This window comes from Protopterus annectens, chromosome 1.part0 (assembly GCF_019279795.1).
Source record: "Protopterus annectens isolate FY-2018-M chromosome 1.part0, PAN1.0, whole genome shotgun sequence".
Lineage (NCBI taxonomy): Eukaryota > Metazoa > Chordata > Ceratodontiformes > Protopteridae > Protopterus > Protopterus annectens.
Window position 1 is genome coordinate 967772647 of NC_056725.1, and position 17800 is coordinate 967790446.

The 17800-nt window shown below is 38.1% G+C and overlaps 1 protein-coding gene across 1 annotated transcript in view; it reads right to left on the reverse strand.

Moving 5' to 3' along the window:
• ARG1 (arginase 1) overlaps positions 1–17800 on the reverse strand; it is a 211311-nt gene that overhangs the window by 34260 nt on the left and 159251 nt on the right. The window contains exon 6 of the mRNA XM_044064577.1: positions 9050–9154. Within this exon, the coding sequence (XP_043920512.1) occupies positions 9050–9154 (105 nt within the window). The remainder of the gene's footprint in view (positions 1–9049; positions 9155–17800) is intronic.

A 17800-nucleotide genomic window follows, 5' to 3' on the forward strand; every position in this document is an offset into this window, starting at 1 on the left:
GAGACAGCGGTTAAGTACTTAGAACAGTGATTTGAGTATACTGAAAACAACTACTTGTTTACACTGTCTAAGTTATCTTTAACTGAGGCCTTTGCTTTCAGTGACTTACTCAATGTGACCACTGCCCTGAGTCTGTGAGATGGAGATGAAGACCATCTTTTCCGGGACAATTTAGCAATTAAGCCCTTTCTCCAACAGTTATGTACCACAAGCTTGTCCCCAGGGGAAAAGTGGCTGAAGATTTTCAGAGAAGAGCCTGAGCTGACTGCACTATATCTGGTAATTGTTAGGGTATTATCTATACCAACATAGATGCATTTGCAGAAAGAGTTTTTTTCTTGGGTGAAAAGTAAATGGACAGATGTGCGAAACCGATGTAGTGTGGACTAATGATGACTATAAATTACTGAATTACGAATGAAATGTAGCTACTTTTATTCAAATATTGTATCAAATCGAGTCTTTCTTCAGACCATAAAATCAAATAAAATACACATTAAAAAAAGTGATTTAGTCTACTTATCTTGTAGTGTGCAGTATGCAGTTTTGTGTTATATTTTGCTTTAGCTTTAATTTGTAATAAAAATAGTCTTAATTATACACATTTAGCTTGTATGCAGTATGTAGATTTTTTAGTTGTCTTTCAGAATAGTTATGGTTAGTCTATGTAGAACTTTTTTTTACTTTTTTTAAATAAACATAAGTGTCTGTTTAATATGAGTAGTGAGTTTTTTTTCCTTTAACGTTTACTTACTGTTACAACTGAGCAATGTGTTTTTGCAGTAATGTTTCATGTCATTTAAATGGTTTGCGAGTTTTCAGTATGCTGTAATAACTTCACAGTGTTGTACCCATAAATGCAATACCACATCTCCTTTAACACCACTGGTGATGTCACGGTGGGGGTGTGGCCAATGGCATGTTGGCCATACCACCTATGTCCTACTGGCCACACCCCTATGTCCCATTCCGGCATTGTTAAAAGTGGCAACCCTATATTGCATACGGTTTTCATGTTTTGCTGTATCTTCCTTTTTTACGTTTGCAGTTGTAATGCACGTTTATGTGTCGCAGGTCTGAAGCTGTATATAGCTGTATAATCGCTTTCCTACCATTGTTCAGGGTGAAATTTCTCAAGCATCAGTAGCATGTAGAAAAAAAGATGAAAGGCATAACATCAATCGCTTTTTCTCATAAGAAATCATTGTCAGTGAGATTTCTAAGTATGTCCTACCAGTGATGCACTTGTTTTAGAAGATTTCTCCCTTTTTCAAGTTGTTTTGACAAAAGAATTAGTGTAAATAATTTCAAAAGGCATGGGGAGCTGCAGGGAGAGCTTGCCCCTGCAAAAAAATGACTTAAATTGATTTCTTCTTCTTACTTCTGTATAGTGGGCATTTTGTTTTTGTTCTTTCTGCTCATCAGCTTTCAGGAAGTCAGCGTTTCATAGTAGAACCCTATGGAGTGGTCTTTGTCTCACCAGAGTAAACGTGTGCTGAATTAAAACATGAATCTCAAGTAAAAGCATTTATTTAATGTAACAACTTGTATGTAGTAGTATACTTCAAATCTTAAAAAAAATGATTTTTGGAAATTTCTAGTGTTTATCCTATAATAGGTTAGGAGTAGTTAACCACTTAATTTCTAGCATGGTATGCTGCTATGCTTTTAATTTTAATGTCATTGCTTCTAGCTTTTAATTTTGATATCATGTTTTAGAACTTCAGTCACTGCAGTTCTGCTTTATTTATGCATTTATTTGTTTGCCTGATACGTGACTTGTTTGCTCGTTTATTTAGTTTATTTTTCCTGTTCAGTATATCTTGCAGGAGTTTTATTTTATGACAAAGCTGTTAAGTTAGTTGCTATAGTAATAATGATATCTAAAGACTTTTACAGCATGTTGCCCCTGTAAATGGGGCACCATAATGAGTCATTGACCAAGATCTCTTCTAGGGTCTCTGTCTTAATTTCTAGCCATTATCTGTTTAGTTTGCATGTCATCATGTTTGTGTCACTCTTTTTCAGGTACTATGGTTGTCTCCCACCTTCCCAAAACATTTCGGTTGACTGGTTTCTTGAAGCTATTTATATTACATTTACCCCCCCCCCCCTGCCCTTGTGGCTTGGGCATTGGTTGATTGGTTGAGAAGAGTCAGTGATGATCACTTCTCTTAATTGTTTAACAAATGTATATATATATATATATATATATATATATATATATATATATATATATATATATAGTTAGATTTAAAACTGGTAAAAAATAAAAATAACCTAGCCCTAAAATCCCTAACATTGCCTTTCATCTTTGGAAAAACTACAAGGGTTTTATTTCCGCTAATCATTGTTTTATTTCCCCTAAACAGAAAGGGATTTCACGAAGGTTTCAAGAACTGCATAATGATCCAAAATAGGGAAAGTCATTGTATCTGTTTGATAGAAAGCAATTTGTTGGGGTGATCCCTGTGCGTTGAGGCTGTCTCTCATTAGTGCAAGATCGAATATTGTGAGTCCTGACACTTTGCAAAAATAAAATGCAAATGACTCAAAAAGCATATTGTGAAACTTGCCATTGTACCATTAAACCATTTTTTTTGTAGGGAGTCTTCACATCCTCTCAGGAGGTGCACCCATCACAGCTATGCTACTCATTGTAAATCTAAGGTCATTGTACCTTGGAGTAAGGTGAATATTCTGAGATGGCACAAGTTAGGAATTAGTAACTCTCCCCCCAGATTCAGACTTTAATTTACAATATTGCAAGGACTGCAGTTACAAAGCTTGATGGATCTATGGGAACGTATGGGAACCTGTGTATTGCATAGTGTTGCTGAAATCAGTTGCAGGCTGCTGTTACAAAGCTTGATGGATCTATGGGAACGTATGGGAACCTGTGTATTGCATAGTGTTGCTGAAATCAGTTGCAGGCTGCTGTTACAAAGCTTGATGGATCTATGGGAACGTATGGGAACCTGTGTATTGCATAGTGTTGCTGAAATCAGTTGCAGGCTGCTGTTACAAAGCTTGATGGATCTATGGGAACGTATGGGAACCTGTGTATTGCATAGTGTTGCTGAAATCAGTTGCAGGCTGCTGTTACAAAGCTTGATGGATCTATGGGAACATATGGGAACCTGTGTATTGCATAGTGTTGCTGAAATCAGTTGCAGGCTGCTGTTACAAAGCTTGATGGATCTATGGGAACGTATGGGAACCTGTGTATTGCATAGTGTTGCTGAAATCAGTTGCAGGCTGCTGTTACAAAGCTTGATGGATCTATGGGAACATATGGGAACCTGTGTATTGCATAGTGTTGCTGAAATCAGTTGCAGGCTGCTGTTACAAAGCTTGATGGATCTATGGGAACGTATGGGAACCTGTGTATTGCATAGTGTTGCTGAAATCAGTTGCAGGCTGCTGTTACAAAGCTTGATGGATCTATGGGAACGTATGGGAACCTGTGTATTGCATAGTGTTGCTGAAATCAGTTGCAGGCTGCTGTTACAAAGCTTGATGGATCTATGGGAACGTATGGGAACCTGTGTATTGCATAGTGTTGCTGAAATCAGTTGCAGGCTGCTGTTACAAAGCTTGATGGATCTATGGGAACGTATGGGAACCTGTGTATTGCATAGTGTTGCTGAAATCAGTTGCAGGCTGCTGTTACAAAGCTTGATGGATCTATGGGAACGTATGGGAACCTGTGTATTGCATAGTGTTGCTGAAATCAGTTGCAGGCTGCTGTTACAAAGCTTGATGGATCTATGGGAACGTATGGGAACCTGTGTATTGCATAGTGTTGCTGAAATCAGTTGCAGGCTGCTGTTACAAAGCTTGATGGATCTATGGGAACGTATGGGAACCTGTGTATTGCATAGTGTTGCTGAAATCAGTTGCAGGCTGCTGTTACAAAGCTTGATGGATCTATGGGAACGTATGGGAACCTGTGTATTGCATAGTGTTGCTGAAATCAGTTGCAGGCTGCTGTTACAAAGCTTGATGGATCTATGGGAACGTATGGGAACCTGTGTATTGCATAGTGTTGCTGAAATCAGTTGCAGGCTGCTGTTACAAAGCTTGATGGATCTATGGGAACGTATGGGAACCTGTGTATTGCATAGTGTTGCTGAAATCAGTTGCAGGCTGCTGTTACAAAGCTTGATGGATCTATGGGAACGTATGGGAACCTGTGTATTGCATAGTGTTGCTGAAATCAGTTGCAGGCTGCTGTTACAAAGCTTGATGGATCTATGGGAACGTATGGGAACCTGTGTATTGCATAGTGTTGCTGAAATCAGTTGCAGGCTGCTGTTACAAAGCTTGATGGATCTATGGGAACGTATGGGAACCTGTGTATTGCATAGTGTTGCTGAAATCAGTTGCAGGCTGCTGTTACAAAGCTTGATGGATCTATGGGAACGTATGGGAACCTGTGTATTGCATAGTGTTGCTGAAATCAGTTGCAGGCTGCTGTTACAAAGCTTGATGGATCTATGGGAACGTATGGGAACCTGTGTATTGCATAGTGTTGCTGAAATCAGTTGCAGGCTGCTGTTACAAAGCTTGATGGATCTATGGGAACGTATGGGAACCTGTGTATTGCATAGTGTTGCTGAAATCAGTTGCAGGCTGCTGTTACAAAGCTTGATGGATCTATGGGAACGTATGGGAACCTGTGTATTGCATAGTGTTGCTGAAATCAGTTGCAGGCTGCTGTTACAAAGCTTGATGGATCTATGGGAACATATGGGAACCTGTGTATTGCATAGTGTTGCTGAAATCAGTTGCAGGCTGCTGTTACAAAGCTTGATGGATCTATGGGAACGTATGGGAACCTGTGTATTGCATAGTGTTGCTGAAATCAGTTGCAGGCTGCTGTTACAAAGCTTGATGGATCTATGGGAACGTATGGGAACCTGTGTATTGCATAGTGTTGCTGAAATCAGTTGCAGGCTGCTGTTACAAAGCTTGATGGATCTATGGGAACGTATGGGAACTTGTGTATTGCATAGTGTTGCTGAAATCAGTTGCAGGCTGCTGTTACAAAGCTTGATGGATCTATGGGAACGTATGGGAACCTGTGTATTGCATAGTGTTGCTGAAATCAGTTGCAGGCTGCTGTTACAAAGCTTGATGGATCTATGGGAACGTATGGGAACCTGTGTATTGCATAGTGTTGCTGAAATCAGTTGCAGGCTGCTGTTACAAAGCTTGATGGATCTATGGGAACGTATGGGAACCTGTGTATTGCATAGTGTTGCTGAAATCAGTTGCAGGCTGCTGTTACAAAGCTTGATGGATCTATGGGAACGTATGGGAACCTGTGTATTGCATAGTGTTGCTGAAATCAGTTGCAGGCTGCTGTTACAAAGCTTGATGGATCTATGGGAACGTATGGGAACCTGTGTATTGCATAGTGTTGCTGAAATCAGTTGCAGGCTGCTGTTACAAAGCTTGATGGATCTATGGGAACGTATGGGAACCTGTGTATTGCATAGTGTTGCTGAAATCAGTTGCAGGCTGCTGTTACAAAGCTTGATGGATCTATGGGAACGTATGGGAACCTGTGTATTGCATAGTGTTGCTGAAATCAGTTGCAGGCTGCTGTTACAAAGCTTGATGGATCTATGGGAACGTATGGGAACCTGTGTATTGCATAGTGTTGCTGAAATCAGTTGCAGGCTGCTGTTGCCCTGAAAGGAGTATTGAGAACTACAGTAGAGAAAGAAAAAAGCTGTCGGACTGTACATCGGACTTAAGGGTGCAGCCAGGCATACTCGATGTACTCAAATAGTGTCTGTTGTACAGAGCTATACAAAACATGATTACATGATAGGAATGCACCTCTAAAACAACCTTTGTATAAGAGGTAGTAGCTGAAAATAATCTCTTTTCAACATTTTAGGGCTGAGCACAATTTGTAAATGAGAGGTACGTGGTGGGGGTAGCAGCTTCAGGTCTGAGTACAAAATATGTACTACTGGCTATATACCTGTTGACCGTATAGAAACAGTAAGATCAAAACTGACAATGTCTAAGTAAGTGCACTTGAGAGTGAGAGACAGACAGAGAAAATCAGACAGAGAGAGAGAGAGCAATAGAGAGAAATGATAGTGAACTGAGAGAGAAATGAAAAGGACAACTCAAAAGTGGCAATGCGCATATTAAAGCTATGGATAGAATGCAGGCTGGGGCTTAATCAACTGCTTGTGAAATTCCCAGAAACATGCAAAGTATTGACCATAACTGTCTAGCATACCTCTCATCTGTACAGATTTCACAGAATGTCCTGATTTTTGCTGCATATTTTTAGTCCATTTTTCATAAAATTGTGGGTTTTCTGACAAATCATTGGCAAATCATAGAAGAATGAAGTCAAAAAATAATGACAGACATTTAAGTTTCAGACTTCATACCCTTCAAAAGCTCATGCTAATGCAAAACCTGTTATTCTGATAACTCTTAGGTTTGTAAGAGTAATATTTAAAAATGATCCCTATTTTTGGGCCTTTGTCCCTCTCATTATTTATGGCTTTGAAAGGTATCCTGTCTAGTTCACTCAATGCTGTTATACCCATTTCATTTTCTAATGGCACCAGGAGCATCAGGTGGTACCAACCATGACTTCTATATCACAGATGTACTTCACCAGGATATTATTGCTAAAAACAATGGAATCAGGTGTTACTGATAACTAATGTGAGCTAGTTCTGTGATCGCAAACTGCCAGTTCCCATTACTAATCTGCATCTAATTTAAATTTAAAATAGAGTTATGTGATGGGCTGGGTAGCATCGACCTTAGTGAGCGAAACAAATGTCAGTCTTCTGAAACTGCTTTGCATGGCACGCAGACATGTTGTACATTGTTGTTGTTGTTGTTTTGCTGCATGGTCTCACCATACATTAATATACCTATTTGAAATTCTATGTTACTGTATTTTATCTTCTTTTCTGACAGTTTAAATATCTGTCACATCCTGTGCATTCACACAATCTGCTCCTGATGTCTTGCCTGTCATAATTTTATCTGGCACCGTTCCTTGAATTTTATACAGCTTATAATGAAGCTTTTGCCCAGACCTCCACAGGAAATGGTTCTAGCCCAGATGGACAACCTGTATAAAATGTTGATTGTGTATTGATTTAAATAATAAACACTTTTTTGTATTTAAATATCTACTAATACCACTGCCTTCAACACTGTATTTCACGTCAATTCAGGAAGTCATCTAAATTTGCTATCTCTCTCTCTCTCTCTCTTTCTCTTTTGACCTTATGTTGACCACCTTTAAACCCCTCTCCTGGCATCCAATTTACCAATTCATTCCTTTTCACTGTGACATCTAGTCTATTTGTTTCCCAACCATGTTGTGTGCAATATGGCTGATCTGCTTTCTAGTCAGGACAGTAGCCTATAAGCCCATTCATTTCATTTAGAGACAAGAACTGGCCATCAGAAGTAGGTTGCCATATGCATAAGATCACTGTACCTTGGAGTCAGGGGAATATTCTAAGATGCCAAAGGTTTGGATCTAGAATATCTAAACCAACCCTTCCCAATGGCAGCCCTGACTTCTACAGTCACTACTTTCCCAGGCTGATGTCTAGTCATCCCTGGCAACTATATAACACAGTCAACCTCCAGCCCATAGTGCTGCATTCTAGGCTTCGCCATTCATGTTTGGGACACCATTGCAGCAGATCAGTCCACCATATTCCCCAGGATTAGCGCTATTAGCTGCTCATTCCCATCCCCCTCCTTGCTTTTCCAGCTTCCTGTGCCACTAAAGTGGACAGAGATCATTTGGGGGACAACCAGAGCTTTATCCCTGTACATCACATAGAATCCTAAATGTTCTTTCTTTTTATAGCCTCAGCTTGCTGACAGCTGGTACGAATAAAGCATGCTGATACATTAAATCACTTTCATTATGTGGTCTTACATATATTAAACTATATCAATGTAACAATGCTGTTTGGGTAACTGGCTTTAGAAATTTAAATGAGCAAATATGTGACAATGCATGTTCATCAGTTTCTTTAACACCATAATCCCAGTTCTGAGGCTAGGGGCCAAAGCCCTGACTATGAATCAGGCAACATGGGTTGATTAGTGGCCTTGGCATTGCAGGAGCCAGGCAGTAATGAGAGAAAATGGAGTGTGCCTGCTCACCTGTCACAGGGAGGGAGGGGGTTCACATACTTAGGGATGGCATAGCCGCAAGCAGGATTACCCCTGGTAGTGATTGAGGTGGACTGTCTGCTGTGCCTTATGGAGGGGGAGGGCTTGTTTGCCAGAAATTCTCTCAATGAAGTGGCTGAACTGTTCAACATTATAAACCATTGTATAGTTACATGGGGGTAACCTTCCCATGTCTATGGCAGAATTTTAAAAGGATTTCAAAGTACCCTGATGGTTGTTCAAATGATGTCTCTCCTTGGTCAATCTTTGCCTTAGTGATAGGGAGCAAATGATCCAATTGTCTTAGAGAAAGATTCATAATCAGTAGGTAGAAGGGGCTAAGACAGCCAAAAATGTCATTCCATAAGGACTGCATTAAATTCCATGATCTGACTTTATATAAATTATTTTATGTGTCCCTCTAGCATATACCATGCTTGTTGCAGTTGTATTGCAATTTGCTCAGATTATTAAAACAAAATCATACATGTAGTCACATATTTTGATACCATCTTTAAATAGTAAAAAAACTACAAGAAAAACCTAGCAAAGCTAAAGTTTTCACTGTGATAATTTAAACTACTTGTAATAGAGACCCATGGGATATATGAAAATGACACCTTAAGGACATCAACTGTTTTAGCCATATGGCTTCTGAATGTCCATGACTTTTTCCTTTTTAAGTCTTTATGGATTCATTCAGGTCAATAAAGCTAAACACCACTAGCTGTAGACGTGCATATTTCGGCCTTCTTATGACCTTGCCAGTACAGCATAAGTGGACTTTAAATAGCTCACAATAGAAATCACAAACAGACAATAGAGAAATATCAGACTTTGACATGGAAACTTGTCATACTTTGGCAACAGGTAGTTAAATGTTTCTTCCATCACTTTGGCAATCCCAAGCTTCACAACTTCAGTCATGGAGTAAAACTTTATATTGTATTGTTGCAGAATTGCACTGTAAAATAAAAAAAGTGCATTGTTACAAAAGAACTATCAAGACGTAAAACATGCTACAAATAACAATATAAAATTCAAAATTCTGAACATCTCATCCTTTTCACAACATCCACTTTACTTTATTTGCTAACTACCAACATGGATATGTACAGATTCATTACTTCTTAGATGAATACAACTTCATTGAGAAAAAAAAACATTACTTTGTGTGTAATATACTAAGTAAAGATAAGTTGTTTCTTTTACGTAAGATGACATTTCATAATTCCTAGTACATATGCCAATATTCTGACATTATGCCTACAATATAATTATCACAGAAGTTAACATTTACAAGTAGGAACAAACACACAATATGCATATTCCCTATACAAACATTGGTAATGCAGCTGTAAGAGATGCTGTAATAACAGTAGAGATAAACATATGTGCCACACTGCTAGACAGCAGCACTTTAGCTTTGATCTAAATGAGGCATTTCAGCTTTACCGGAAACCTATACTGGCCTTACAAATTTAAGCAGACATTTGTGTCACGTAACTGTCTAATGCATCTTTCCATATTGAGTAATATAAAGAGAATGTACCCATACTATCAAGGTTATAGATTATTAATCTTTTCACAGAGATCCTTCATTAAACAATAGAAAACATGTTAACCTCCCCTGTATTTAAAAGTACTTCAGACTACTTATAAAAAAGTAAGCCTTCATCAAACCACAAAAAAGCATGTGAGCCTCACCTTATATCAAAAACTATTTCAGACATCTCACACACACACATACACACACACACACACACACATATAAAACATGTATAGAAACTTAATGATCCCTATCCCAAATACACCCACATTGGAAATACTCATCACTTGTCCTAGTACAATATTATGTGCTGTGGATTTTCGGTTATGATTGGATATAATCTTCTACGCTATATATCTGCATGAATTCATATCAGAACAACACAGACTCAAATATCATTTCCCCAAAAATTACAAGAAAAACAGTTAGGTGCTCTAATACTTGAAGAAAACAATGAAATATGCATTCTGAAGGGTGGTTTACACTGTGCAAAGGTTTTATTCATCTTTATTCTCCTAATTAGCCTTAGGGTGCTGTTCGGTCCTGGCAGTGGAGTAAATAGGGTTTTTAGCTGCTCAACTTGGTTTCCCAGTATTAAGGAGGACTTGCCCTGCGTGCTGAAAACAACTATTCTCCTCAACACACTGCGGTTATATAGGTTCATAGGTTCATAGATTAGTACTAAGCTAAATGCTCTTGCGAGCCATTTTAAGCCTAGCTAATTATCCCTTGTGAGACTCAAACCCTGTACCTTGTGTTTGTGAGGCAAACACCTTAACGATTTAGCCACCCTCCCAACCCAACTAAGGAACTGAACCTTTCCTCCCCTCTGCTACAGTCCCCAAGGGAATTTAATTATAAGTAAACTGCTCAACCTCGTTTCCCAGTATTAAGGAGAACTTGCCCTGCGTGCTGAAAACAACTATTCTCCTCAACACACTGCAGTTTCCCCTAACTAAGGAACTGAACCTTTCCTCCCCTCTGCTACAGTCCCCAAGGGAATTTAATTATAAGTAAAGTACGTACTTTAAACCAAAGTCTTAAGACAATTAGTGTGAGATATTCTAGGTTGTAAGTTTACTTTCACCAGCCAGGACAGCCGGCAGCCTTTACTATCTGCACCCATACCTGTCACCCCTTCCCCCTTCTTAGACTACAAGTATTTTTACTGTTCTTCCTCTTCAATCCTCTATAACATACTTACTGCCCTGCACTCTTTTCTCAGTATATATTGCCTCTGCTATACAGCTTTTGTCCACTAGAGGGCAATAGTTTCCTTTAGACCACCATTCTGACTTCAATTTTAAGTAACTTACAGGCTCTTGGATTCTAATATTCTGGAAGAGCTAATACTCCCACTCTATTCTTTCTTTCTTCTAATATTCTTCACTGCCAACCCTCTCTGCATATTATATTATCAAGGCATTGTGTCACCTTACCCTCTGCTGCTTTACTTACCTTTGCTTACTGCTCCTCTGATTGTTTGCCTAGGGTGAACTCCTCTGTGGCTCATCCCGCTCCGTTCGCCCTGGAATTCCCCCCAAATTCCACCCGCCCCCAGTGGTCTTAAACTTATACTCTAACTGCCACACCCCTATGCATTAGGACCAAACTCTAACTCCTCCCCTTAAAGTGCTATTACCTCTATTATATTCTCACTTTACCCCTATCTCCTCCCCCTTAAAGAACCATCACTCATTTACCTTTATCCATTACCCTACCACTCTATCCACAAATATCCCTACATTTAACCACCTTAACCTAAACAAATGGCTCAAAGATCCTGTAAACCCTTACCTTTATTACTACTCCTAATTATACTTATCATTCCCTATCTACTTACTCTTTACGAACACCACAGATTCCTAGGACTGCATACCCACATCACACACACCTATGTCCTTACCTCCAGCTCCACTCATAGTGTTAGCAACCTCCCCAGCTCAGCTAAGTACTCAGCAGCCATATTTCATAGACTCCATCACATCTCTCAATTTAACCCACTAGCTAGAAAAAATAAGAACCTAATTTCTTCATAGACTCCATCACATCTCTCAATTTAACCCACTAGCTAGAAAAAATAAGAACCTAATTTTTAAACTTCTACAACTCATCCTAAAAGTTCAGGTCCACTCCCTGTTAGATGGTGATATACACCCTAAACCAGGTCCTACCACTATCACAGCTACACAGCCTGATACACCAACAAATTCAATCACACAGACACTTACCAAGCCCCCCAACTCTCTCCTGATAGCTCATCTTAATATTCGTAGCATCAATAACAAAATAGCTCACCTGCATGCCCTTATTGATGTTTATTCCTTTGACATCCTCTGTCTGTCTGAAACATGGCTTAATCCATCAATACAAGACAGAGCAGTTCTACCCCCCTGGCTATAATATCATAAGACATGACCGTAACACTAAAAAAGGAGGAGGCGTAGCCATACTTTATAAGAATGGATTACAAGTTACCTTGTTAGACTCCAAACCTCCACTTTGCAACAATGCAGAAATTCTTCTAAGGTTCAGCTTAACAAAAGCAAAGCCATATATCTATCATGTGTCTATCTTCCCCCAGGCAATAACATCAACACATTAGAGGCTATCCTCAGCTGGCTCTCAAGTAACTACCCCCAAGAAACCATTATACTTGGAGATTTTAACATTAACTGGAACTCCTGTATATCTGAGCAGCCTTCTACTCATATCAACTTATATGGTTTTACCCAAACTATAACATCCCCATAAAACTAACAACAAAACTAGTACCCTTGACTGGATACTCACTAATACCCCCCAACTAAACTATAAAACAGGCACCCTCCCTGAGGACATAAGTGATCACTTGCTTACCTATTTAATCAGAACAAAAACTGTCATCCTAAACTCTACCATCTGTAGAACTATTCGCACTACCAAAAATTTTAACCCTGCTCACTTTCAGGCTGAACTAGTCACCTGTGACTGGTCACCCCTGAAATACCTCCCAATAGATAATGCCGTGAAATACTTTAACTCTAAATTTCGAACCATTTTAGACAGCCATGCCCCATTACGCTTAGAACCAAACCGGCACCATGGCTCACCAAAACGACCAAACAAAAAATCCTCCAAAGAAATAAATAAACAATGAGCCAAATGGCGCTCAACAAAAAGCTCCTCAGACCACCTGCAATTCAGACAGCTTAGAAATGAAACAAAAAAAGCCATATTAGCCGATAAAAGAAACTACTACTACCAACTACAACAAACCAACCAAAATAATCCCCAAAAATGCTGGCGCGGTATCAATAACCTCCTACACCCTGGATGCTCAAGTACTCCCTCTCCCTCTGGCTCTGATCACAACAATCCCATCCAAATAGCTGACTCATTTAATACTTTTTTCACTGAAACCATACAATCCCTAGCCAACCAGCTATCCCCTAGCATCCCAGGCTCTGCCACAACCTTTACCAATAATTCTCATCAATTTCATTTTCAGCCAGTGCCCACTTCACTTATCTGTAACCTCATACAGAAACTTAAACCCACTACTCTCTCTGCTGATAAATTACCTGCAGAATACCTGCAAAAAGCTGCTAAAGTCATAGCCTACCCCATATCCATCCTCATTAACAGAACTATTTCTAAAGGATCTATTCCCCTAATCTGGAAAGTCTCTCACATAATTCCCCTGCATAAGGGCGGTAACTCCAAAGAGTTGTCCAGTTATAGGCCCATAGCTATTCTATCTCCTTTGGCAAAAATAATGGAGAAATGTATACACATACAACTGTTAACCTACCTACTCGATCACAATTTATTAGCACCCTGTCAACATGACTTTAGACCATTTCATAGCACCACCTCTGCTCTCTTATCCTTCACTAACCATATTAACAGTAATCGTAATATTGATACTCTATCCTCAACTGTTTTTATTGACCTGTCCAAAGCATTTGACATGGTGAATCACCACCTCCTTATAGACACACTCAAAAACCTGTCATTGGACAACTATACTATACAGTGGTTCCAATCATACCTACATAACAGGCAACAGGCTGTACTATGGGAAAATACTTTATCTTCCCACGTCCCAGTCACTCTAGGGGTCCCGCAAGGATCTATATTAGGCCCATTACTCTTCTCCATCTTTACAAATGACCTTCATTCTGTAATTCCTCAAGCTGACTGTATCCAATACGCTGACGACTCCACACTCATATGCGCTGCTGCTTCTCAATCAGAACTTCAGTCACTAACCCAAATGACCTTTAGTACAGTTGAAAACTGGCTCCTACAAAGACATCTTATCCATAACCCCAAAAAAACAAAAATGTTACTATTTACCCCCACCTGCAGAACCTCCCCACTTAACTTTACTATTACTTCAAATGATAGAAATATTATATCTCCTGAACCAACCACCAAACTACTCGGGGTACTAATAGATAACAACTTGTCCTTTGAACCTCACATTAATAACACCATAAAAATAGTAAACAAGAAACTAGGTTCCCTCTATAGAATAAAACCCTTTCTTACACCTCCAGCCAGGGTTACTATTGCTCGTACCCACCTCTTCTCTACCTTGCTCTATGCCTCCCCTATCTATACCAAAATATGTAGAAGTAATCTGAGTAAACTTATATCCTCCTACAACAATATTGCCAGATTTGCAGCTGGGTCCTCCTATAGAACTCATCACTGTATCAATCTGAATCAGTTAGGATGGTTAGAGCTGCCAAATTTAGTACTTTTCAATCAATTAATAGTAGCCCATAAGATCCTGTATTTACCTCAAAATACACCCATACTTACATCCCTAGTCATCCCCTATAATAACCTCAACACCTTACGCTCAGCTAATAACCTACTTGTACAAATATCAAAATCCAACAACTTAGCTGGTGACACCTTCTTCTCCAATACAGTAGGTAAAGCCTGGAACATCCTCCCAAGCCAACTAACCTCAATATCCTCTGTCAGCTTATTTAAAAGCAAGCTTAAACCCTACCTCAAATCACACTGGCTATGCCCCTGTGTTAACCCAGACTAAGTACCTAACTATTAACTAGACTCCCACAATTCCAAGCCTCCCATGATCATGATCTTGTGTTGTCTCACTAATTTTTAGTGAGCTTAACCTTCCTTAGGATTTTTTCTCATGTAAATAAGTATATACTGTGGAATGATCAAACACCTTCATATAGTATCACTACCTATGTGTTAAATAACACTAGAAATCCATCCTTGTTTGCTGTTCTTCTATACTCTAGCTATTGATCTCTAGTGTTTTTCTTTCTTAGGTTTTTGTGAGACCTTAGTATCTCTTATCATAAATTACTAGGTGTATCTAATTTTGTAATATGTTATAAAGATTTGTACTACACCATTTCTAATACAAGTCTATTAGTCTTATTCATCTATTCTTAGATAAATTTTTCCTTTTTTCCTACTGAAATATAAACTATATAATCTTAGGCTTGTACTATAATTGTTAAAACTTATGTACCAAATTATACTGTTATTGTCTTTGTCTTGACCTTTTATGTTGTTGTAATTTGTGGAGCTTTTCTCCCCGGGCCTCCACTGAAAATGGACATATATCCAGCTGGACTAGCCCAGTCAACAAATGTAAAATAAATAAAATGTCAGGTTCTTCACCATCTGCACTCCCTTCGTAAACTACAATAACTCCATATTCACACGTTTGTGGCAAACAGTGAAAGCAAAGGCTGTTTGTATACATTCTGTTGTACATTGCCGCATATTTTCACTGAATCTGGAATTCAGTAAAACAAAAATTCATTGTAAACTCCCTGCTACCTAATTTTACACCCTTCAAAACACCCTCAATAACTCAAGTACCATAAACATCAATAAGCTAAAATGTACAAATTGCAGTAAAAGCCGAGACTTCAACAACAGTGGAGTGTGATACTAATGCGCCAATAATATTGTAATCAATAAAACTGCAGCCAATAATCTGATGTGCTCTTTATTTATTGAAGGTTAGAAGTTAAACGTCCATTTTAACTTTAATATGAGTTGAAAGGAAATCATTTTAGATGCTTCCAAAACCACATTTAGTAATGAACTTTCCACGAAAACAAAATGCATATATTTCTCAACTAGGTAACTGTCCATCAGGAAAACATTGAAAGGGGTGTAATATTAATCTGATATGAAAGACTAGCAGTCTAAACTTTGAAATATACAAAGGTTTTATTCATTCACCCATTTCTGACATCACTGAGACTCCTTGCCCATATCACTAAAACACCAATGAACAAATGTGACTAGCATGTAGCACTAGAACTGAAAAATAAAACAAACAAAAAATAGTCTACACAAGCCAACATAAATTAAAATTAAAACAAAAAAATAGTCTACACAAGCCATTAATGAAAATTGAGATCTTTTTCTCTGACTAAATTAAGACTTCTTCAGAATTAAAACAGTTTATATATAGAACCTAATCAAATTTTATAATTTTCATCATGTCAGCTAAAAACCAATGAATATGAACTCTTTGTTTTACCATGTCTTGCACCACTAATATCAATAAAAATATTTAATTAAAACAGCCTCATAAACTTAACTTTTTTAAATTAACTTTATATTGCATTTTATAGTTGTATTATTTTTCAAGTCTGGAAAACTGTAAGCATGTCATAAGCAGCCAATGTAATTTTTGAGCTTCTAAAATATTGTCATAATTATTTCATGTCTCATCCAACACAACCTTTTCAGTTCTACAAAATAAACTTTTTTAGAAAACACTAGATGTGGCATTTCATTAAAATTACATATAGGGTTGATGTCAACATTTTCTCATTATCCAAAGGTCTTAACTCTGTCTTGAAATTTAAATTTCCTTGAAAAAGACAACAGAAATAAATTAAACAAGACATACTTCTTAATTCAAGTCACCACCTAAATGAATGAATTAATTAAATTCTAAGCATTACATACTGTTTAAAGTTTGAATTATAAGCACCTTTTCTAGATTGATAAGTACTTTATCTCTGCTTCTGCCTTTAATATGCCCTGCCTTTTAGGGAATATGAATATAATCCTGAATGGCCTCAATGTGTGGTGGGTAAATAAAATGATAATAAAAATGCAGTTAGGCAGTGGAGTCCTGCCAAACTATGGATAGGCGTTCCATGCCATCTAATTAAAAAATGTAATATAATAGCCATACCCTCCTTACATCCAAAAATACAGGACTGATAAAGTTGAATATGCTGCTGTATAAATAGTGAGAAATGTTTGGAAACAATCACTTAATCAATAGAAAAATCCAGACTATAAAATGAATTTGTCTTCTTTGAACACTGCCCAGGCCATTAAACTTAGAAATTTATAATGGCCTTTTCAAAAAAATCCACATTTCCCCCTGTGTATGGCAAAATGACATCAACAGACTTTTCCCCTCACTCTTGCTTTATATTCTTAAGTACAGGGAAACTAATTAATGTACATTGAAGCAGTCAAAAGGGAACTATACTATATATGTAAATTCACAGAAAATTATATAAAAGACTGCTGTTTCAAGTACTATGCCAGTGACCAAAGAGACACTGCACAATTTCAAGCAACTTTCTTGCAAAGCAAAGCCTGAATTATAAGGATATACTTGCAAAACTCTTACAGTAGCCGTAGACATTTTTATTATCAATGGTATATTAATTATATGAACTTTATTTGGGTTATAGAAAAAAGGATTTAAAAAGTTAAAAGTTAAGTTAGCTCTCAGATTTGTGATTTATGGGTGGTTGTGATTTTCACTCTCATAAACTGAATTTCCTTTCCCAGACTGACTCAGTCCCCATATTTCCATTAACTTAATACACAAGTAGTCACGTCTTCAGAGTCCACTCCCCAAAAGAACACACCCACCTTGCTCTTAAGAGATCCTACGCATTCACTCTGTATGTAACCACTCTAGCCCTGTACCACTGAATGCCTTCTCACTAATCTAAAATGAATTAATCCACGTGGTGGTTGTGTGCATAGTTATGATCAGACAGTCACTGTGTAGTTCAGCTTTTGTTTGCCTGA